We start from the raw sequence: 24,168 nt of genomic DNA on the forward strand, positions 1-24,168 counted from the left end.
AGGCGAAAAAGACAAATTCTAGGGAGTTCCAATCTAAACTTCTGTCACAGCAAGCCGCCCTCATGATGCCCTCAGCACAGGACAGCGCCACATTGGCTAGCTACGAAAGTTCGGCGTTAAGTGGGCGATCGAGAGAGATTCAAGGAAAAATGTTACTAACTTTTTAGTCACACTAATGTGTGTTACCTTGAAAAGTACCAAATACAAATAAATAACCTAAACTATATTCTTTATTTGCTTTTATTTCATGACATGCAAAATATAATTGTATTTGGCCCACGGACAGGGACCCCTTTTAGATTTTGGCCCTTTGAGCGACAAAGTTTGGTCACCCCTGCCATAGAAAGTCTTTAATCAGATCGCTGGGAATCACTGCTCTAGAGGAGATCCGCATGGAGGAATGGACCAAAATACCAGCAACAGTTTGTGGAAACCTTGAAGACTTACAGAAAACATTTGACTGCTGTCATTGCAAACTAAGGGTTTATAACAAAGTATTAAGTTGAACTTTTATTATTGAACAAATTATTTTCCACCACAATTTCCAAATAGATTCTTTAGAAGAAAAAAAATCAGACATGATTTTCTGGATTTTTTCTCTCGTTTCATCTCAGTGGATGAAAATTACAGAACTTGTACAGTTTGTGGCTGACTGAATACTTTTTGCCCCACTCTATAGTGTGTATATATATATATATACAGTGGTGTTGTAAGATGTCAAAAAGTCTCCAGTTAGAATCATTAGAACAGCAGCACAGAAAAGGCCTCCAGTCACCTTCGTTTGTCATTTTTATTCATTCACAGCCAAAAAGAACACAATTAAAAAAAAAAAAAAAACAGAGAAAGGCAGATGTTATAATCCCTTCAAATATTATACAATCTTTAATTTAGCCCAAAAGGATTTTTTTTTTTAATAAAGCACAAACATTTGAAAATGAATCACTTCCCCTCCAGGCTGCCTTATTATATGCAACAGAAGAAGGCTATGACTAAAAGATGCGAGTTTTCCTTCTAAAGGACTCAAATGCTCAACATCCAGTAAATGTTATTTAATATTAGATTAATTAGTAAACAAGTAAATTAAAGCAAAAAAAAAAAAAATTAATACAAATGAAACAAAACAGCATTTAATGCCAAAAAGGTCCACACCACCGTTAAAGAATTAACACTTAAAGATTAAAACTATGTAAACAATGTATTAACGCTGTAAAGAATGAGAGCGCAAAGGTCATTTCATTCATTTTCTTTTATAATTCTACAAAATGTCTTCTATTGAATATTCATGCAAGAGTCTTTTACAGCCTCAGTCTGCAGGAACGCCTCGGCTGCAGAGCCTTTCCTTCTGCCGGTTACAAGCCCGACACGACCGCGGCTGAATGACTCCACAAACGAAGAGCCCACATCCTTCCATGAAGACACTACACAGAACACAGCGAGCGCCTGAACGGCCTCTCCTTCGCTTTCGGCGCCTCCTGCAGAACCAAAGCGGACAGTTTGACGGGCCAAAGTGCTTCCGTTAACGGGGTCGCCAAAAAAAACGAAAAAAGGCACAAATCAGTGACAAATAAACCCACGCTGGCTGACGCATTTTACAGCGGTTGGCAACGTCCCCCCCTCCCTCACGTGGAGGGGGAGCGAAAGTGGTCATTCGGGAGCGGCGGTTTAGGAATACTGCTGCGTGAATCTCTGATGGAACTCCTGGACTTTGTTCAGCAGGATCTTCAGCTTGTCCCTCGGAGGCAGGATGGTCATTCTGAGCAGAGGAGACAAAGAGACGTTGGTTCACAAGAACCTGATGGGTTCATGAGCACTGAAGAGGCGGGATCGCCCCGACAACCGAGCCCTCCGGGTTTCACCATCGGGTTTGGTTCAGAGGCTCTTTTCTGAAGCATAAAGACTTGTTGAAACCAGTCCTCTGTGTACAAAAAAAATAAGAGTTTAGTTTGTTTTCTACTCCCTCCTTGACTTCTTTACTTCTGGAGATTTTTTCTGTTTTTACCGTTTTCTTTGGCCTTTTTCAGTAAAATGAAAGAAAATACAGAAAAGCTCATTTGTTCCCACCAGTGACTAAAAAAATAGCCTGACCAATATATTCATTCTTTTTCCAAGTGTAAAAAATAATATTTATTTCATATTTAAAAGTAATTCATGTTTTAGATGCTATAAAAACGATTTGAGTTGTTGTCTTAAAGTGGAGAAGTATTTTAGCTTATAAGGATTGAAAACAATGTATGTTTAAAGTCCCACTCTGATCATCTTTTGATCGATTTTTAAAGCGTTCCCAGTGGTCTAAAATGATGATTATGATGTTTTTAGCCAACATCCAAAACTCTGCAGAAACTAGGACGTAGTTTCTGCAGCTCTGAGCTGTCTGAGGGACTGTTATTGTGGAGCAAGCCCGCCCCCACTTCCTCTCCGCCCAGCGCCTTTTCTACCTAACAAATACGTTTTTCTTCACACGCATCCCGATTCACAGCTATTTTAATAAAGAAATGCTCAATTTGCTGCAGAGGGCCCCACATTATTGTTCACCAGGGGCCCCAAACTGCTAAATCCGTGAAACAGCAAGTGACTTTTATTTTTTCCAGGCAGTAAAAGCCCTCACTACAAACCTTATACACTTTTCTCAGACGGAGGTGAACTATTTCCCGCCTTTTTCTCTTGTTTAAACGTTCAAACCTTCGTAGAAAAACAAGTTCAGGTTTATAGAATGAAAACGAAAGAGCTGCTTGCGAATGGAGATTCATGCATGTTGTCATGATTGACAACAATAAACAGCCAACAGGTTTATTCAGACATACCTCTGGTTTGTATGACGATTAATAACCCATATTGTTAAAGTAAAATATGTCCAACACAAGAGGCCCTCAGCTCTCATCTGCCTGCCCAGCTGTTGGACAGGATAAGTAAAAAAAAAAAAACAATCAACAGCCAATCAGGATGCAGAACACTGCGCTGTAAAAAACAAAATCAAAATAAAAGGAAAAAACATGCACTAATAAAAATCTGTTAAACAGTGAGCCGTGAAATAGTGAGGGAAAACCCAGAAAACCAGACAATGATCAGATTTTTGGTTTTTGTAAACTCAGCAGCTCAGAAACAGACTTGGAGGTAAAAATGTTCCTGCGTGTTGAGCAGATTTAAAACGAGGATTTCCTTATTTTCCATGTTCTAGGATTTGTTTATAATATTTATTGCTGATAGAAATAATCATCTGCAGCAGGTTTACAGCTGCAGTTTACCTGAAGTGGTACGTTCCATCCTTCTGACCAAATCCACTTCCAGGAACGAGGCAGATTCCAGTCTCCTCCAGCATCTTCATGCAGTAGAACATGTCCGGCTGCTGCCCGTTTTCCTGAGGAACAGGGGGGGGGACATCCATTCTCTGGGTTAAGTGGTATTTTATAAAAGGTGATGTATGCAAAATCTGAAATAAACATAGTACAGAACTGAGTTTTGATCGTTTTGGAGCATAAATAGTTCCTGTAGGTTTTGATTTTGAATTACAATTTGGAGAAAATGTTTTAAAGTTAAAAACTATGGAGTGATATTTGTGCCACCACGTTTTTTTTTTGCTTTTAAAATTTTTTTTTGGTTTCAAAAACTTTTTTCCCCACATTAATTATTTTTATTCAAACCTCCTTTTTTAGTTCAGAAAGTATACAATACAAATGTTGGCGTTGTGTCTCATCTAGCTTTTTCCCTATCTTTGATTTTGCCCTCATAAGTTTCAGTTTAGCGTGAAATAGCTATATTATTTAATGCAGCAAACATGTTTTGAAATGAAAATAACTTAAAAAAAACAAAGTGTTTTGGAATAAAAATAATTTTTAAAAAAAGTGTTTTGAAATAAAATAAAAAAAAGTGTTTTGAAATAAAAAATATTTGGATTTTTAAAAAAAAGTAGTGTTTTGAAATAAAAATAATTTTGAAAAAAGTGTTTTGGAATGAAAATCATTTAAAAAAAAGTGTTTTGGAATAAAATAAAAAAAGAGTTTTGAAATGAAAATAATTTATAAAAATGTTTTGGAATAAAAATAACTTTTAAAAAAGTGTTTTGGAATAGATTAATAGTGTAAATAAGCAATAGAATGACGGCTCATTAAAGTAAATTCTTCTGTTTTTAGCAGAAGAAGCGATTTAAAAAAATTAATTGAAAGCAAATATTTAATACTTTCATTTGCAACTTAAAAAGTTTTGTGTGCAACGCGGTGACATAAATATCACTCCTTAAAACAACTGGACCAAACAGAAACTGTTAAATTGTTCATTGAAACTGAGGGTCAGAAAACCCGTTTTGGGTGAATCTGTACCATCATCTGCCAGAAGCAGACATGACCTCCTGCCGTGTTGAACGTGATCCACAGTTTCATGGCAACACCGGTCCTTTATTCGCTCTCCATAGCTACTGGAGTGAGACGCCCTTCAGGAACCAATTATCTCCAGATCAAAAGCTTTCATGAAGCCCTTCAGTGGAGTATTTAGGTTTCAGCACGCTCCCCCCGTTTCTAAATAATCAGAGAAATGTTCTGCGCTTTGTTTTCGGGGATCTGGCCTCACGGCGGTGACGTCGATGTCGGTGGGATTGATCAGGTGTCAGAGGGTCACCATGACGCTGACCTTATCCTCTGCAGGGGAAATTAGGAGTTCTGGAGGATGGGATCTCCATCCTGCCCCTAACGTCCTCCAGAGCAGTCAACTGTAAGACTGGAGCTATAGGAAATCATTTGTTCCCCTTAGCAAACAGCATGGTGGTTGTGCAGCGCCAAGATCTGCTTCAGAGCCAAAGCTCCCATGTTCGTTACCCGGAGATTTGGGCCGATGCAGATGAAGCCTTTGAGCGCTGAAGGTCATGTAGGTCGCACAGCCAGAATAAAAACACAAAAAGTGGTCCAAAGGATAAGTGCTAGACTGAAAAGGATGCTGGGTAAAAATAATCGTCTCTTTCAGTTCACTCAGCTCCTTCAGGGGGATCTTCATCAATACATCAACCTTCAGACGACAACACATGAGCTTCAAAGGGAGCGCTGCAGGACTGACCGTGGCCTCTTTGATGGCCTTTTCAGGGATGGCGATGCGAGGGAAGGAGTACATGGCGCCCTGCACAGGATTGCAGCGGATCCCATCCACGGTGTTAAGGACCTGCTCTGTAAGTTTGGCCTTCTCTGCTAAGGCACTTAAGGTGGCTGTGCGCTCCTGGACACAAAGCAGATCAGATGTCATGAAATGCACTTCTCAATCCAGTTTCCGTACGGCACACAAACACCTTTTCTTCTTCTATATCTTCATCATAAGTTCTGCAAGCAAAGTGTGGCCCGTTTTACCGAAATGAAGCGCTCGTACGAAGGCTCCCCGGGCTGAGGCGGGTTCACCACCAGATCCATCAGAGCCTGCCCAGGAACAGGAGGACACAGGCGGACCGACAGCAGCTTGGTCAGCTGGGCCTTCACCTCCTCGTCCATGTTTATGATCTCCATGTAGCCTCCACGAAAGCCACATCTGATGAAAGGAAACAGAACTGGAGAAATGCAAACAGATCCATCAATGGAAGGTGATGGACTCCGTCTCTGAGCCACTTACTCTCCCATGTAACACTTGGAGGTGGAGTGGAAGGAGGCCAGCTCCACCGTTTCTGAGTATTCCGGGCCCATTTCAAACAGGACCTTCTTGAAGGAGTGGAACTGGCACCCCTCGGCATAGACGTTATCCTGGTACACCTTTGAAACGAGCGCAGCAGAAGTTAGAGGCGGAAGGAAAACCTGAAGGATGAGGGGATTTGAAACAGCGAAGGGGGCTACCTCATCAGCCATGAGGAAGAGCCGCTCCCTTGCGGCAAAGCGGATCACGTCTTCGATGCACTGCCGGCTCTGAACCTGACCTGAGAAAAGCAGGAGGGCAGTCACAGAGTTACGTCGCCTTGCTGCCATCTAGTGGTCCACAAAGGGTACTGTCGAGGACAAAACTGCAGCTTTGTCTCCTTTAGGAGGCGGCATTAGAACCAGCAGCACAGATCAGTTACCCGTGGGGTTTCCAGGGTTGATGATGCACAGAGCGCGGGGGTTGCAGTAGCGTCTGGCCTCGTTCAGGGCGCGCTGCAGCTCGCTGATGTCCAGACTCCAGCACTTCTCCTCGTTCAGGTAGTAGTTGATCTGCACCGCCCCCAGTTCGGCCAGCGCGGCCGAATACAGCGGGTACTGAGGTATGGAGATCATGACGCCGGCGCGCGCCGCTCCCTCGCCGCACACCAGCAGCTTCAGCATGGTCTGGAGGGAAATGTGAGGATTCAAACGCCACTGAAGGTAATCTGTGTAATAATAAACTGATCCATTGTCCATCTTAAGAAAAAGAAGGCTTTTTAAACAGGTTGGGAGGGAATTTTCTATGAGGTCAAATCAGAGTCAGATGGTGAAAAATATTTTACATTTAAAGAAATACTGAAAAGTTGAATAAAAAAAACCTATAAACCTAAAACTGATCATTTGAAAAGTAGTGTTTATTACCAACAGCTGCTGTTCTGTCATTTCAATTTTGCTTTTTTTTTTGGTTTTCTTCCTCTTCGCTTTCAGTCCCAAATTATTTGTTTTCACCGTTGACCTTAATTTTATGGGGGTGGGTCTTTGATAAATCAGGACTGGCTTAAAAGGAATTTTAAAAAACAGATTTTAAATTCGAAAGCTGATTTAAAATCCAAAGTATACATGGTAAACTTGAAAATATGGAAAATTTGAAGAAAATAAATGAAAATTTGATTAAAAAACATATTGTGAATTTGAGAAATTACTAATTTAAGTCAAAAATATCGATAAACCTAAGATGGGGTAACGGAGGTTATGGTGACGTTATTTCTGCTCCACAACAGGGGAGGAGGGAGGACACGGGGCGGCGCCAACAACAACATGACATCATTACATGATGTCAATCATGTCCCCGCAGCCAAAGCCCCACCCCCAAGTAAAATTAGGTTTAACTCTGAAAAACAAAAATTCTGAACTGAAAAAAGAAGAAACAAAAACTGAAAATACAACACAACAGCTGTTATATTTAAACATTATTTTTCATTTGGGAACATTTTCAGATTTATAGTCTTTGTTGAAAATTTCAGTATTTCTTTAAAAGTTTTTTTTATTTTTTATTTTATAAGTTTATAAGTTTTATAAGTTTAAAACAGTTTTTGTGGTTTTTCAATCTAGATTTTTCATTCATTTTAAGGTTGTATGTAGAATTGCCCCCGTAGTCTGGGGGGGGGGTTGCAGTAAAACTGCTTTGAATGTCGTTTCAAACATCTTGAGTTTATCTGGTTCTGGTGTTTTGTTTTTCCGGTTATGCATGAATAGTGTTCATAGAAAATGATTTTATTTAATTTTTGTTGATCAGGTTTATTTTATCTCATCTTGTTTGGTTTTCTTTGTTTTTTAAATCCTGTACGATTTTTACATTTAAGACACGTTATTTTTATGAAAACACCAGATTACATTTCAGCCAATAATCTCAATCTGAATTCTGTGTAAAAACTATAAATATGAATCTATACACATAAAACCATCTGTAATCTGTCGGTTTGCCCGTCTTCTAAAACCGTACAGAAATGAAAGAGTTGAGGTTAGTCAGAAAGTCGCCTCCATTTGTGGAGCTAATGTGAAATTATGAGGGTTAGAAAATCCTGCTCCTGGAGTCAGAAGGAGGAGTGCCGTACCACGATGCCGTCGCTGGCCCCCGTGGTGAGGTAAATGTTGTCGGGGTCGCAGGGAACGCCCCCGTCCCGCCGCTCGATGTAGAGGGCCACGTCCTGCCGCACAGATTCGATGCCCTGGCTGGCGCTGTAAGCACCTGAAAGAAATTCATCCCGAGGTTACCGATGACGGCGGCGAGCCCGAGCATCACCTGCATGAGCGCCAGCAAACCAGGACACGACTGGGACGCTGAGGTTTGCAGCAATGCATACACACCCATGCTGTTTCCACCGCAAGAGTTCAGAATGCGGCGTGCTCTATTTTTGGCGTCCTCTGGAAATATGCTGTCGCTCAGCAGCTCAGGGTACGAGCAGAGGGCCAGGACCTTCAAACAAAGACCCGTGTGAGCTTTAGGAGGAAAAATTCAACCTGAACAACAACTAATTATCAGTCTGAGAGCTGCCAAAGCCCCTCCGGGGAGAAAGGCGTTTTAATGATAAAGAAGGAGCTGCTGGGAGCAGGTGCAGGCGCTGACCTGTCGGAAGAAGGTGATTGGCTGCTGGCCCATGGCGTGCGCGTCGCCAATGTTGGCCTTGATGACCTCTGCGAAGGGCTTCTTCATTCCCTGACAAACAGAAACTGGAACATTAGAGACAAACTGGACAAAAGGTTGAAGGCTCAGTTCACAGATCGAAACCAAAAAGTTTGAACTTTTACACGCATGAACCATCCAGAAGCACATGTTCAGAGCCAAACACTGCAGATCTGGGCAAAACGCCACAAAGATATGTGGCAATTTTCATACAATATGATTCCCTGTTCTAACTACCAGATTATGCAGATTAGAGGAAGCAGATTATCATCAATTGTGGTCATAAAAAGACGGCTTTACAGATGAATTCCAACAAAAAAAAAACAAAGTAGAACAGATAAAAAATGACTCTTCGGATTTACTTTAACATCCACACACATATCAGCAAATGCAGGACAAAAAGATACAGAGAATATATAGACTATATATGTTCAGCCCCTTTAGCAGTCCATAGATTTTATTAAATTCAATTCAAAAACAAATATTTTTAGATGAAACAGAACTTCTTAAGCCAAAGTCTGAATTCGTACTGATATGTTGGTTGACAAAGAAAAGATACTTTAAGGAACATTTTGGTTTTTTTCTTTCAAGTTCACACTGCAGCTTGCAGTTTCCTGCTCAGCTATTTTTATTTTGCAACAGCAGCAGATGAAGGTAGACAGGAAGAAGCAGAATGGCTGCGTCGCACAGACAAACGTACGACGGATAAAGACGAGTGTGAGTTTGTACTGGAGCTGTGAATCCAGTCAAACTTTGCATCAAAACTACATCAACTGAATTTCCTGTGGAAATGTGTTGGATTGCTGAAGGGTTGTTGCTTTGATTTGCAGAAGAAGCTGAAGCCAATTTAGGGAAAAGGTTGACCAAACTGTTAAATCGGTTTGCTTAAACGTTTTCATGGCATCAGTAGTTAAACTTTGGCTGTTGTGCCTCTCTGATAAACACGGCTTTGCTAACCGTGAGCCTCTTTTCTTGACGGCCAAAGTTTTCCTCTCATCTGTCCCGGTTGTGTAACGCGTCTGGAAGATGATCTGCCGGACAGCTGACCCCGCTGACGCCGCGCAAACACGAGCGCCGTGATGTTCACAGCAGATGCGGGGAGACGGAACGAGCAGAAACAACACAGAGTCGCGGGTTCAAACCCTGACATCCAGCTGCAGGCAGAGCAGTGGATCCACCTCCTATTGGTCAGCCGCCCTTGGGCTGAGCCAATACCGTCACACGGTGGGGATGACTCCCCCCTTTCTCCCCCAGAAAACGCCCATTCAGGATTCATCCAGCGGACTTCAGTATCTGTAAAACAAACTTGGAAGGCCTGGGATGACTTTCTCCTCCCCACTGCGATAAAGCTCCACAAACAGAGCTGCTCTTCCATCAGGAAATGAACCGCTTCACCAGGACGCCTCTGTTTGCGAAGGCGCCTTTCACTTCACCGCTTCAAATCAGTCGTTTCTGACCAAAAAAATGAAGACTCCTTTGACCTCAAACTCTTCTTTTTCCCTAACTAATCCCAACCATCTAATGTAGTTTTCTAGTTTGGTTAAAAAAATAAATAAAATCTGACAAAACCAAAATAGCCTTGTGTCTGTAACCACGGCAACCACCTCAAAAATTCCCCCCTCCATTGGCGTTGGGGCCAGAAGCTCATTAAGACAAAACAAAGACGGCAGTGTAATAATCCACTGTGAACCTTGTCGGCACACCTCCACTGGTACAGTCTGCCTGTGTCCCGAGCGAACAAAACAACCCAAGTAAGGAGGTCATACCTGCAGCGTGGGATTAACAAACGTCCAGGAAACACGAGACCACAATGAAGCTGCTTGTTTCCCAGAAGAAAAACAGAGGTATTACCACTGTTTCCCAAAAGTAACCCAACACCGTACAGAAGTTACATAAAAGAAGAAAAAAAAGTAGAAAAAATGACCAACAAGTCCCTGTTTCTCTAAAATAAATGGTGCTGCTGGAACTGAGGTTATCGACACATATTAAATTACACCTTTACTAATTGCTAATAACTAACTGAAAGGTTATATTTAGCATACAGAGTCTGAGGCAAACTGATCAATAAACCCTTTAAAATTTTGACCAAATAGAAAAAGAATCTCGTATTTATGAAGGACTCCACCCGTAAAAGCTCAGCACTGTCATCATTCCACCGGCTGCAGGCCTTAGAACCACCATCCTGTCCTGAGCAGAGCTCTGGGAAAGGACCGGTTTCACACCAGAGTGCACTGACTCAGCAGCTGCCACATCACCAGGAAGGAGCCCAACTTTCAGTTAGTTGGATTTTTTACATTTATTTATTTATTGGGAGGGGTGGACTGAAAGAAGCAAATAAACACTCGTGGGCAGAACGAAGAGCTGAACGTCAATCTGCTGATCAGAAAAAATCAGAAACCAAAGGAGGAAATTGATTCTGGTTTCATGTCCACTTTTTTCCCCCTCCCTAAGTGGTTTTGGAGCACGAGGGCTGTGGAAACGTCTGCACCAAACAGCAGGAACCTCAGGAATGAGTAACCAGGAGGTGGACTTTGATAATTGGGTGAGGATCCAATGTTCTCCTCGGTCAGCTTTAATGTTTGCATGAAGACACTTCATATGATTCAATGCATTCAACAGGTGTAAAAAACCATCCATCCATCCATACCTCACTGAGCTCCCTCTCCAGCTCCACGGCGCGCTGCACGATGGGCCCCCGCACCGCGTACTCCACTTTCTTCACGGTGGGGTTCATGTTGTCGATGGTCAACACTTTGCCCCGGGACATCCCATTCTCGGACATTTTCTCTTTGGGAAGCCCACGCCGCGTGGCACTCAGACTTGACAAAGCTCTGCCGGGAGAAGGAGGAGAGGAGGAGGACAGAGTTGGAGAGATCAGTAGGCGGGAGCGCGGACCTCCACCCGCGGACAGCAGCAGCCCCACGTTCCTGTGCGACAGCAGCCGCATCCTGGAGCCCGCCATGTCCTGAACGCTCTGCGGGCAAACTTTTCCGAGCGTCCGCCGGGGAAAAACTGCCGACCTGTGCGATCTGCTCCAGGAAACGTTGCGTAAAAACGGAGCGTCGGCGCGCGCGCACCGACCGACTTGTTGTTCGACCGAACGAATGCGCTGAGCCGAGAGGCGCCCGGCACAAAAACAAGCCACGCTCCCAACTTTTTCAGGCGCGTGCACACTTAGCAGCGGCTGGCTCGCGGCGCATCCCGCCCCCTTTTGGATGGGATGTCCCTCCTTATTCCTAACTGACAGCTTAACCTGTTGGTTTGCCGCGCGCTCATGTCATTCTTCAAACATTTCTAAGCTCTGACCGACTGGTTGGAGTAGTTTGACAGACGAAATGAAGAAAGTTATGAAAAATAATGAATTGCACTCGAGCTGAAGCTTTGTTTCCCTGAACTCCTTTATAATGAAATGAACGAAAATGAAATGATCCATCAGTAAAAACCTGACCAGGATCCTAAAATATCTTGAGTGGAAGCATCTAGAGTTTCTCTGGTTCAAATTTCCCTTTTCACGAGTCAAACTCGGATCGGAACTCCAGTTTACACTTAAAAAAAAAATATTTAAATATATAAATGCAGGAAAAGTGTGTTAAACTCCACCTACATGTGCCGCAGACATCCGGAAGTTTCTGTTTCAGAATCACTTTCTTTTTAAAATAGCTTCATAAAAACCACCGAAAAGTTTAGGCAAAAAGTTAAACCTCCATAAAGCTACATGTAAAAAGGAAGAGTAGAAAATGTTTCAGAAACAATCAGACTTTATTGTGTGAAGGGGAAAAAAAGTCACATTTTATATTTGATGATGCCCTGTAGCTCTCTTCTCTTCATAATGTGTCTTTACTGTTCAGGACTTTTCCCAAACACTGTTCTGAGCTTTTCAAAGATTCACAAGAGGCGGGCGGGCAGACAGTCAGCAACATTTAAAACAAATCAAATATAAAAATATATATATATATATATATTTTGAGAAACAGCAGTAGATAAAAACCTATATAGATGTTTTCACATTTTCCTCCAGGGCATTTCAAAAACCTTTTACTAGCAAAAAAAGAAAAACAAAAGTGAAAGACTTTTATTTAAGGAAACAAAAGTTTTTCAACGTTTTGCCGCCATTAATTTCAAAAGAAAATCCCTTTTTTTTCCCCCTCCTCCTCCTGAAAACCTAAAATTTTGTGGCAGCACGTATATCAGAGAGAGTCTGCATGGCGATGGTACGGAGCGCGTAGGTGGGCACGGACGGTGATAGCAGCAGGTAGAGCTGGTGCTGGGGGGTCTGAAGGCCATAACTTTTGCATTCATCCGTTACCAAATAGCAGTGTTGAGGTTGATGAGAGAACCCAAGGAGGAAGTCGGCAGCGGCATCTTTCTGATCCCTCTCCTCCGATGCTTCCTCCTGTGAGAAGTAGTGCGACACGGTGAAGATGTAGAAGAGCTTTAGCAGCTCCCAGCACCGTGCCTTGGGGAGTGACGGGTAACCGGAACTCTGCGCACAGGAGACCGAGCGTCGGGTGTCACGGTTGATGAGCAGAAGTGCCAGCACGTCAGGCCGCAGGGGCACGGGTCCTGGAAAGCAGCGCTCTCCAACGTCCAGGCAGTCTCTCAAGGTGTCCACAAGGGGCAGCCAGAAGCGGCTCAGCAGTTGGGCCTCCACTTTGTGGAGGGAAGGGGTGGGACCGCACAGGACGCACACGTCAGCCCCGGGTAGAAGCTGGAAACGCAGAAGGCGGTAAGGCACGGTGGGACTGCCCCGTGGGAGGAAAACTGGGTAATCGCAGGAGTCAGATCCGGATGCAGCCAGGGAGCGTACCAAAGCCAAAAGCAGGACAATCTCCACCGGTGCCAGGCGCCACCACTTCTCCGTTGCAGTGACTATTCGCCCGTGGACGATGAGGCATCCAAACTCACTGTCCGCAGCCTCCGTAAACCCGTCCACGGCTTCTTGGAGCAGAGAGGGGTCTGGGGGCAGCAGAGAATCGGCGCAGTGCGTGAGGTTACCCAAGAGGCCCTCCTGTCTGTCTTCAATCAGCTGATCGATGAGGCCAAAGCAGGACCTCAAGTCTTTCTTCAGCCTTTCGACGTTCCTGACATGAACGAGCTCGTCCTGCCCCAACACCAGCACCATGCAGCTCCACACGTTCTCCAAGAGGCGCTGCAGACGCATCTGCATCTCCCTGCTGCTGCAGGACCCGCTCCGACCGCTGCTGCAGACGGCGATCAGCATCACACTGTCCTGGAAAGCTCTCCACACTATCCTGCCCCCGTCCTCCGTTTCACAGGAGGACAGCAGCGCGCCCTGGCCCCCTCCGAACATGTGGACGCCGTTCAATGAGCCGATGACAGAGAAGGGGAGCTGCCTGCTGGAGCCCCCCCTGATGAACAGAGGGACACCGCTGCTGGCCGTCAGGCACAGCAGCTGGGTGGACCCATCCTGAAGCATGGCAGCGGTCAGCCGTGGATCATCATGGTCACGTTAGAACTGCGACAGATTATCGAACCAGCGCGTTCATGAGCCGGTTGTGTAAAGGACAACGGGGGGAGGCAAAACCTCTCAACGTTACATCAGCAATTAGCTAATAGCATCAACACGCGTTAAACCAGCGAACAGAATACAGAGACAAAACACCAGAGGCAGACAGAAACCATAACTATTCCGATTGTAAACACTTCCGTTTCAGCAATAATTAGCTTTTTGTTAGCTATCTGTACTAAACATGCTAGGTTTACGAAGGAAGTTACCGTTGTTTCCACAGTAACGACGTCCCATGATTCATTCTTTACACCGTCGAAGGCGGTTTCATTTAGCTGGCCGAGTTGCAGTTCCGGCTCACGAGATCCGCATTACTGCCGACGGAGCGGGACACGAAGACAGACCTGGGTTCAGTCCAGCCCAGCGCTCTCGTGTGAGCGTTAGCTTACAGCATGGATCTGAAAAGCCGCCGGCTGAAATCTCGCGAGAACTGAGAACTTGGGCGCGTCTGACGCAATAAAGACACAAATAAAAATAAATATTAAATCATACATTTGGCACGGAGGTCCATTGTTGAGCAAATGTTTAGAACTGACGCATAAAAGTGAAATTGTACATGTTCTAAAAGTCACTTCTATTATTGCACTGCATTAAATTGTTTTGTTAAAACCACAAAGGCATGATTTAGAAATAATAGGAACCAATCCAGTACCCAACTATGTTTGTACAACATGGAATATAACATAATAAACTAGTTACTTTTTAAAGAAAAAATAGGAAGTTAAAACATTAAGAAATATTCCAAGAAAACAATTTTCTAATAATAAACAGTAATTTTAGGGCTTAGAGAAGCATTTAAGTACAGTAATAATGCATCTCGCCGCATTCAAACCTATATATCTAGATGCATCACTTTTGAGGATTCTTTTTTGCAATAAGCATCCTTTTTCAAATTGACATCTTACTGTGGCCAGGTGTCAGGAATCCCATTTTTACATATTTTTCAGTTTGAATTCTAAAATTCCACCTCTTATTTAAAGCTTTTTATTGGTATTTTTTTATTGTCAACCTTTTTTGCGTTCTTAAAAAAAAACAAAAACAAATTGCAAATAAGTTTGAAGTGATAAAGTTGAAGTTTACATGTTGCACAACGCACTGATAATTGTAAAAGAAAAATTAAAGTAAAATGAAATTGAACACAGTAATTTATTTTATCAGGACTGATCCAAATATGTGGTACAAAATCCAACAGATTTTGTGTTACTATTGCTTTTATGCAAATGAAAAGTTTGATTTAGATCTTTCCCTTTTCTTTAGCAGTTTCTTCAATATGTATAAACATTTCACCCTTTATAATACCCAAAAAAGAACATTTTAATATTCAAGATAAATAAACTCAGGGAGTAGTAAAGAAGTTTGTTTTTATTAAATATAAAAAGGTCAAAAAGAACAATGATTACTCAAACAAAGTAATACAAAAGGGCGCACAACTTTACCAAAAAAACACAATGTGCCATGAAAAAAAATCAAACTACCAATATTTTTCCACTGTGGCTGAAAAAGAAAACAATCTTTTCTCCAGAAATGAGCCCAATTTGCCCACATCTGAGACATCTTCCCGTGGCAGTGCGATGGCTAGGCATGAGGAGTAGTGTTGAGGTTTATCTCCCTGTAGATGATATCAAGGCCTAAAGAAGAAAGACACATACTGTATAAAAATACATTTGACTCTTTTAACTGATAAGTACAGGTGTGAAGCCACAAGCTCTATTTCAGTTTACAGATTAACCGTCTTTAAAATGAACTGAATTCCTCAATAGTTCAGATTTGGTGATGGCTTTTGGTTTCTAGAAGTGCTGTTAGTACTTGCACTGCAGCATGAAGTACAAGTATGAGCATGTGAGAATGTTACGCGTGTGGCTGACTTACCAAAACAACAAGGAAGTTCTCACAAGAAGGAGCAGACCTTCTGTGGTCGGAAAGGGTTGGTGCTGGAGGACATGCCAGTCAGCAGAGGGTCCTGTGTGGCGTTGTTCATGCAAAACTGTTGTAGTTCAGCAGCTGCCTGAGAAACCTGGTCAAAAAAGAGCAATCCTGTTTTGCATGATAAAAACCACAAAGGATTATGACACAGCAATAAAGAATATATTTAAAAGAAATGTCCCTTCTTCAGGGAAAAACTAGAACTTCTTTAATAATAACTATTAAGTTACTTTGAAAAGTAGAAACTTTTTAGACGTAAAAAAAAGGAATAAACTAGTTTCCCTTTTACCTTTTAATGAAAAAAATACGATTTGTTCAAACAGGACTTTAAAAATGTGATTCTTTAATCCAGGAGACTCAAATAAATTCTCTAATATTTCACATGATTGGATTTTTAAATAAAGCTGTGATTTGATTCTAGAGTCTAATCCATTTTTTAGTATTATTTAATCCTTACTATATTTAAATATATGCTTCTGCATTATTCATGACCAAAACTTTTTTCCCTGCCAACAGTAGATGAGCTGCTCACCTTTGCAGTTTCCTTCACTGAAGTGACTGTAAGCGTTATTTGCAGGTTGCTGTATTAGAGCATTTGCACATTTTTGAATAAACTGGTACAAAATTTGACTACTTAAATGAGCAAGAGTCGAGTAGATCCAAATTTCTTATTGTTACTTTGATAACGTGTAAAATTAAGCCAGAAAAAAAGGGGAAGTGACCATAAAGGTGTTAAATTAATTTAACTGACCTTTCAACATATCAATACACTTTTATGAGCACAATAATATTTTAAAGTGGTATAATCAAAGCTAATCAAAGATTACCAAGTCCCAAAATAAAACCACGATTAAACAAGCAAAAGTGCTTAAAGGTTAATTAATATCCTCTAGACATTTGCAAATGCAAAAACACAAACTCAGTTATTGTTTAGGTCTAATGTCTTCAATTTTATTGTTGTTTTTAGCAGCTTTTGGCCCCTGTGAGGTCAAACTGGTTTTTCACCAGAATGGATTGCAATGGTGAAGGTCATTACTGTGGACTTTGTATATTAATTGTGTGGTTTTATAGATAACCAAATGATAAAGATTTACCCCCCCCCCCCCCCATACAATTATGGATTTCATAATACTTTGATAAAAGTTTCCTCAATCGTTTAAATCTTCAGACAGTGGATCATTTATAGAACTAAGGGCCTGTGGAACAAATAGTTACTTTGGATTCAAAATGACGTTTCGTTTTATGAAATATATAGATTTCTTTTCACCCTAGTAGTTTCACTTCAGTTAACGGAAACTACAGAAGACAAACTGAGCAGGCAGCTAAAAAGAAATTCGCTCAAATTACACATTTTACTCGGCACGGTATGATTTAATCTAAAAAAAAAAACTTGAAATACCCGCATTCAGTAGTTTTTTCCATGTAGTCATAAGAAATTCCCGTTAAAAGCTGCAACTACGCCCCATTACGCCTGTTGACTTCATGCTAGCAACGCTAGCGCAGCGCGCGACCTAGCATTGCTAACAGTTTCCTCTGTTTTGTTCGTAAAAGAAAGAATAAAAAACTTCTCACCTTCACTCTGTTTATGCTCGCCTCATAACGCAGCTGCTGGACCACCTTTTTCATGGCTACGATGCTGGAAGAAGAGGACATTCTTGCCGCTGGATGTCTAAAGTTCGAGGTTTCGGTGCTGCCGTCCGGAAAAGTGATGCTAAAGGATGAGGACTTCCGGCGGGCTCTGGTTTTTCAACTTTAAAGCAGAAAAAAACGAAACGACCGCCAGGGGGCGCCAACGACAAAAAAAACCATCGTTTTGAAAAAAGATCCTTTATTGTGCTGTCACGCAAATTAAAAATAATCCACCACTTCACATTCAACTGAATCAATAATTTATACTTAAAATATGTCACATAGATAATGAGAGAGTTTATTAGCTTGTGAGAATACGACTCAAAGTGCATTTGTGTTCAATCGGTGGAGATGAATGATTTGTCAGAGGTCAAGACAATCAATAACGGAGTTGTAGATCTTTCACCAACTAAGTCAGCGGGTTTTTATCTTCATCTAATGAGAAAATACTCAGATCACTGGAGCAAACTTTGCTTTTTGATTTGAGCCAGGATTCCTCGTCCTCGGTGGCGCTCGACTCCTGCCAGCGTCTTTGATTTGAATGTCTGGAGGAGCTGAAATGGACACGAATAAAAAATTAAAGCAAAACATATAAAAAAAAAAAAACCTTAAAGAAAATGTTATAATTGCAGCCCAAAAGGGGGAATAGATGGTCCTTATGATTAACTTTCAAATATTCAGACCACAGTACCTGTAGTCTGGGATGAGTCGGAGTGTGCGACAGACGTCAATCGTGGATGGCACAGCAGCAGATTTTGAAGACTTGGGAGTGGAGAATGTAGTGTAGGCGGAGGATTTGACCGGTGGAGCTTTAGAAGACGACGTCCTGATCTCAGGCTCACTTTCTAATAGTTAATCGGCAATGATAAAAAAAATAGGTAACAAAGAAATGCTAAAAGCCTTTTTAAATGAAAGATTTCCTCTAATTGAAACCTTAGATGATTCATTTTTTTTTTGCCACTGCATCATACTTTCTATAACTAACAATCTTTAGGATACACTTATCTCAGCGACAAGCCTTAAATAATTATAAAAACAAATGAAACGTAAAGACTTGCTCGACTTACTAACTGAAAGGGCACTTTGACCGTCTGATGAGGAAGATCTCATGCGGTCTGCAAAGGGAGTCATGCTCAGAAACTGATGCTTGAGCCAGGCAGCTCGGTCCTCCTCAAAAGCCCTTTTCTGTGGAAACCGACAGCATGGCGTGAATGGGGGACATCAGCGGAGCCACTCTGCGGCACAACCTTGGAGGCGGGGTTACCTCTCGCCCCAGTCTGATGGCAGCTTCGGTGAAGTTCTTTCTCTCCTTTTCAAAGTTTCTCTTCTGCTCGTCGAAGAGCCTCCATTCCTCCTTGAGGCGCTCCTTCTCCTCCAGCGTGTAGCAGCCATTGAGAAGAGCTGCCGTCTCATCGTCAAATGATGTGTTGAGTTGTTGCTGATGGACAAAAACACTATTTAAAACAAGTCATCTATCATTTGCCTCAGCTTTTAAAAAGAAAAAAAAAAGAATATTTCACCCATAAACAAGTCCCAGTTTTGGTGCTTATTACCCAATTTGCTGAGCTTTCCTCCCAAAAACTGACCTGCAGGAGCTGCTGCTGTGCATGGATGAACTCTTTGCACTGCTGAACTTCGAGCCTCATCCTTTCCACCTCGTGCTCATGCGTTTCCAGAGGGATCACCTCTGCGTTGGACGGCGGTTGATTCTGCACCAGAGACGCTACAAGGCAAGAGGGAATCAAACGGTTAGAGTTTTCGGACGGACACCCACCCCCCACACACACATTTAGAGGTTTGGCAACACAGAGGCTGTGTCCGAACTCCCACCCTAACCCCCAACTACTAAAAACCTACATAGTGCGGCATTATGTCGAGCCCTGAATTTTAAAAGATTTTTTTTTTTTTTAAACGGCGGATATGATGTCATCGACTTCTCAAAGTTCAAATCTAATTGATATGAAGATTTTGCGACGATTATTTATGAGTCCACTGTCGTCTGAAGACAAAAACATTGATGTTTTATCAAAAATAATACATTTAAACACATTTTTATTTGGGCAGAAATTGTTCAAACGCAATGCATTGTGGTCTATATTCGTCGATCTAGTGAGCATCGATGCACACTGGTTTTTCGCAGAGACTTCTGGGAACTTTCTAGGGCACTGGATTTTGAATTGTGGATTCTGACAGCACTAGAGAAATGACCAACGCCCTATATAGTGGACTGTATAGTGAGTAGGGAAGGAATTCTGACACAACCCGAGATTTTTCAAATTAAGAAAATATTTAAGGCCACTGTGCCGTTTACAACTACCGCCAGTAATATTAGGCATTATTTATCCTGTAACGGGCTGAGAATATTATTTTGTTCAATTATATGGCCTTATTTTAAGTACTGTGTTGAAGTGTGATGTAATATGTTGTTCAGTTGACTGCACCTTCATACCTTGGTTGTCTAACTTCTGCACGTGGTTCCTGAGTTTCCTCCACTGCTGCCGGATGCTGTTGGTCAGCTGTTCTCGAGCGTGCTCACAAGACTGGTCCAGAGTTTCCCTGCTGGTCTCTGCGCTCCTCTCCTCTCTATCCGAGTCCCCCTGTGACTCAAGAGCGGGAACAAATGACTTATCCTATCCAATCATGTTTGGCTCCGTTTTTCAGTGTTGTGATGTACACACACATGTTTAAAAAACACACAAAAACACTTTATTACCAGCTCCTGGCTCTCCTCCGCAGAGCCTCCTCTGTTCAAAGGCGGACATGGACTCAGGATGTGCATCATCTCCTTCTTCATCTGCTGCAGGACTTTTTGGAGTTCGGCGTTTTCCAGCATCAGGGCCCTCTGACTGGCCTCGTAGTCACTCAGCAGGGATTTGTACATCTCAGCCTCACGGCTGCAAAGCGCGTTCAAACAGGCGCAGATGAGATCTGGAACACCGTCTCAATACGACCGAGGAGCGGCAGAGTTTCGGGATACCTGGCTGTCGCTTTCGCAGTTTTCCAGTGGCTCCTTTTCCCGTCTGACCTTCCAACAGAATTCAGCATTTCAATGGCTGTGAAGCAAAAAAGAGGGGAAATGCACGAAGCCTTAAAAAGAACTCCACACTATATTATGGAAAGAGAATCCCAAATTTACCAAGTTTCTTGTCTTTTCTGTCGACCAACAGTTGGCTCAGGCGCTCCTTCAGTTTAGCAGCTTCTCTCTCTTTCCTCTTGGCATCATGACTGTACTGAGAGGCACGACTGGCAATGATACTTTGGAGCTTTTGGACCTGTTATTGATTGGACCATTGATTGAAGTGTTAGTGAGGCGCTTCGTTTGTCGCGTAAGGAGTTTTTAAAACGTCAACTTTGACTTCTTAGAGATGAGACATCCATCTACCTCATCCTTTTCTGTTTTTAAGCAGCTCTGGAGAGTCTTCAGCTTGAGTTGGAGCTGCCTCTCCGTCTCATGCAGGCCCGATTTTTCTCGTATGGAAAGTTCCAACTGGTCCTGAGGGGTAAACAAATACAGAAAGCAGCTCAACGTGAAAGGATGTTCAGCTCAGGACCACATCCTAAAAGGTTCCTTTTTCCAACTCTTTTACATGCAAGACAGTTTGCCAAATCACTCCTTAAAAAACAAAAAACGAGTCTTTATTCCACTTCACCTGAATGAAACTTAAACTGAATGATTCAAAAGGATCCATGAGAGCTGCTCACGTGCCTTAAGTCTGGAATTGCTCGTCTGCATGTGCTCCAAGGTGCTGGTCTTCTTTAGCTGCTCCTTCTCCAGCTCCTCTACGTTGTTCATGCTCCTCCTGTGAATCTGCAGCAGCTCATACATGGCGTTCAGCGCCGGCGCTGCATTCAGACTGGCTCTCCCGGGGGGGTCGGCCTGGATGTGTGCGGCGAGGCCCAGCGAGCCAAGTTCCTGATGGAGGATTCGATAAAAGTAGAGATAATTTAATCATTGCAGTCCTTTAGTCCTTAAAACTGTGTTTTCCAAATGCTCCTGTGGCGTTTTTAGGATGATCAGAAGATCAAACTTGCATTTCTGAGTGTTACTTTCTTCAAATCGTTGTGAATCAGGAGCAGACGAAAACATGCAGTTAAAAAAAATATGGTATTTGTGAGGTAGAAAATAAACTGGACGGGTGTAGAGCTCCAATTTTGCTCGCCGTTCTTGTTGCACTGCTAATGTTAGTTAGGTTGAAAGTGTAAACAGAGACCTCTCAGTTGTGGGTGATGGGAAAGGGGGGGGGCAAGGCAAATTTCTCTGGGACATCGTTTCTGCTGGTAAACGCCAGGGTTTTTCCCTTTTGGCCTTAAAAACGTCATAATAATACTTAAAAGACCACTGGGATTACTCATTCATAGTTTTTCCTCAAACCTGATTGATGTAGGAAATGCATTGAGGAATGTTGTCTTCAGTGCAGAAAGCACTTATCACACTGTAGGAGCTTTTAGAGGAAGGCAGGGAATAGGCAGACATGAGGTTGTTGTGCCTGGAGGGGGACATCGCCACATGTGATAAGATGGAGATCTCATAATTATCTAAAAGAAAAAGGAAAAAAAAAACAATAAGAATGCAATTATTATAACAGCTACAACAATCAATCGGTTGTCCTTTCCTCTTCTGGGAAAAAGAATTAGGTCGCTGTTTGAAATGAGAGCAAAAATGTGGGTCATCTCAAGCAGATCCAAGAATAGGAAGCTCATGGCTCTTTCTCGTTTTAAAACGGAGCAGATCTACTATAAAACATGAACATATCTTTACCCATCGATGTCTCAGTCAACCCCCAGTCTCCCATATCACTGCAGCATCAGCAGACAGGGACCGGAGCTCACGGGGTCTCCAGGGAAGCGGATTAGCCCAAAGGCCGGAGAATCCCGGAGGACCGAGCCCTGCGACGGAGCAGCAAACCACGAGGCAGATCAGCGTGACATAATCTGACCTAATGCTGGATTAACAGTCACACGAGAGCGCCGGCGAGGGTTACACCAGGGGTTCCTTCCCATTAGCCCCCCAACAGTAAAAAATGAACTACAGGGACACGATGTCAAAGATTGATTCACTGTTTTTAAATTCTGTTTGAATATTAGGGCAAAAAATAAATAAATAGGTGGGAATAAAGTTTTAAATTATGTGAAAAAAGTCAAAATCTTACTAGAATAAAATTGTGAATTCATTATTTAAAAAGATGTGATTTCACGTGGGGAAAAAAAAAACATGTTTTTGTAAAATAGGACTTTTCTGAAAATAAAGTAATGCATTAACAACACAAAATGGATGAGAAGTGTGAATTATCTGCAGCATAAATTAAAAGGATAATGTTGGACTGTTTTTGTGGAAACATTTTAAAAGCTAAATGGTGATTTTTTTTTTCTTTGTTAAATCGCCCCTTTGTATAGCATAAATTTTTTAATTTGTGTTAATTTAATCATTTTATTATTTTAAATTGTTGATTTTTTTCATAATTTATAATACATCTTTAAATTTGTTTAAATAATATTACTTTATCCTCAAATTGTTAATTTATTTCTCATAATTTTAAAAGTTTATTCTGATAAATTGTTGTAAAAATATATAATTTTACAAATTATTCTTTTAAAATGTTGGCTTTTTCATCATAATTTTACGACTTTGTCATATATTTATTTATTTTTCTTATTTTGTGGTGACCCTAATTCTCCGCCCTACATAACTGAATAAATGTATTTTTTAATTGTATTTTATTGTTCAAACGTTAAAGCAGCTCTGATCAAACTGGCTGGACAGGATGTAATTTAACCATAAACAAGCCACGCCCACAACTTTCCCTGTTTAAACTTGTATTCAGAAATCATTGAGGACATTCTGTTCACGAATAAAAGAAAACTTGTTTGGTTTTTAAGTTACAAAATGAAGATAAAGGCATGTGAGGAATTTTTCCAAAAGGTTTATTTATATAAAGGCACCTTGGTGTACAAGGTGAAACATTATATCGTGATCATATTTATTTTATTTTATTTGGATTAATGACAAAACAACCAAGTGTTAGCAAAGCGTTTAGGGTTTTGTCCGTTAAATAAACGTTTTCTTAAAATAAATAAATAAAATCCTCTTATTCGGTTTAGCAAATCTGCTTATCTGCTCTGCTAGCAGCACGCGCCATAAACAAACTCACCGCTGCTGATGGGTCGACCCGAACCGAGTGTCTAACTTCGGCGATGTCCGTCAAATCAGCGGGAGCCTCCGTCATCAGACACACCTGCAAATTCCGGGCAGAACCTGCGTGTCATTCTTTTCGCATTAACGATTTCTGCCAAAAAAAATAAGTAGTCCCGAAAAGCAGAAAACTCGCGGCGTGTCTATTGATAAGCTGGCCGAGGCTGTGTTTTTCTTTTTCTTTTTTTTTTTTACGTGCGTGAAGCCGTCGGCTTTCTGCTGCTCCGACTAAACCGCGGCGTCATTGGCGGAACTGTTGTTAAGCAACCAGTATGCGAGTCGGACATTGGATGTGGGCGGACACATAGGATTTTGAAACCGTCTCCACAGCGCCCTCGCGTGGTAACACGAGGTGGTTATCTTAATAAATTAAACCACTGCAAATGCAAGACTAAAGTGCATAAAAATTTCAAATTGTAATGAAATAAACATTTAATATAACTTGCATTTAAAATAATCACACACCTTATAATATTAGGTTTATTATTATTATTATTATTATTATTATTATTATTATTATTATTATTATTATTATTATTATTATTATTATTATTATTATTATTATTATTGTTATTATTAAAGAAAAACAACAATTCAAAACAAGAGGACACCTTAAATCTTTATGGTAGGGTTAATG

At 41.7% G+C, this 24,168-nt stretch overlaps 3 protein-coding genes across 4 annotated transcripts; all 3 read right to left on the reverse strand.

The window, feature by feature from the left end:
* Window positions 1–771: 771 nt before the first annotated feature.
* On the reverse strand, window positions 772–14,199 carry LOC101161270 (alanine aminotransferase 2-like). Of its 2 annotated transcripts, XM_011487034.3 has the most exons (12): window positions 13,999–14,199; window positions 10,910–11,093; window positions 8,206–8,295; window positions 7,947–8,055; window positions 7,694–7,827; window positions 6,020–6,263; window positions 5,799–5,878; window positions 5,581–5,717; window positions 5,325–5,499; window positions 5,041–5,196; window positions 3,243–3,355; window positions 772–1,753 (listed from the first exon to the last, which is right to left on the reverse strand). In XM_011487034.3, the coding sequence occupies exons 1-12, from the start codon at window positions 14,031–14,033 to the stop codon at window positions 1,663–1,665; spliced, it is 1,548 nt and encodes a 515-aa protein (XP_011485336.1). In that variant the 5' UTR covers window positions 14,034–14,199; the 3' UTR covers window positions 772–1,662. The 2 variants fall into 2 exon arrangements, with proteins under 2 accessions (XP_011485336.1, XP_004079476.1); XM_004079428.4 differs by lacking the exon at window positions 13,999–14,199 and having other exon boundaries at window positions 10,910–11,420.
* A 934-nt stretch (window positions 14,200–15,133) lies between these two features.
* Window positions 15,134–17,460, reverse strand: LOC110016922 (guanine nucleotide-binding protein G(I)/G(S)/G(O) subunit gamma-5). Its single transcript, XM_020711190.2, has 3 exons — window positions 17,285–17,460; window positions 15,659–15,803; window positions 15,134–15,417 (listed from the first exon to the last, which is right to left on the reverse strand). Exons 1-2 carry the CDS (start codon window positions 17,363–17,365, stop codon window positions 15,678–15,680), a joined length of 207 nt encoding a protein of 68 aa, XP_020566849.1. The 5' UTR covers window positions 17,366–17,460; the 3' UTR covers window positions 15,134–15,417; window positions 15,659–15,677.
* Window positions 17,461–17,523: 63 nt separating this feature from the next.
* LOC101161755 (afadin- and alpha-actinin-binding protein) lies at window positions 17,524–23,753 on the reverse strand. The gene is made up of 14 exons (XM_004079430.4): window positions 23,491–23,753; window positions 22,101–22,228; window positions 21,714–21,877; window positions 21,048–21,254; window positions 20,724–20,834; window positions 20,478–20,613; window positions 20,319–20,394; window positions 20,055–20,235; window positions 19,791–19,938; window positions 18,928–19,064; window positions 18,606–18,779; window positions 18,409–18,526; window positions 18,033–18,186; window positions 17,524–17,895 (listed from the first exon to the last, which is right to left on the reverse strand). The coding sequence occupies exons 2-14, from the start codon at window positions 22,132–22,134 to the stop codon at window positions 17,751–17,753; spliced, it is 1,785 nt and encodes a 594-aa protein (XP_004079478.1). The 5' UTR covers window positions 22,135–22,228; window positions 23,491–23,753; the 3' UTR covers window positions 17,524–17,750.
* Between the last annotated feature and the right edge of the window lie 415 nt (window positions 23,754–24,168).

This window comes from Oryzias latipes, chromosome 17, assembly GCF_002234675.1.
Source record: "Oryzias latipes chromosome 17, ASM223467v1".
Lineage (NCBI taxonomy): Eukaryota > Metazoa > Chordata > Actinopteri > Beloniformes > Adrianichthyidae > Oryzias > Oryzias latipes.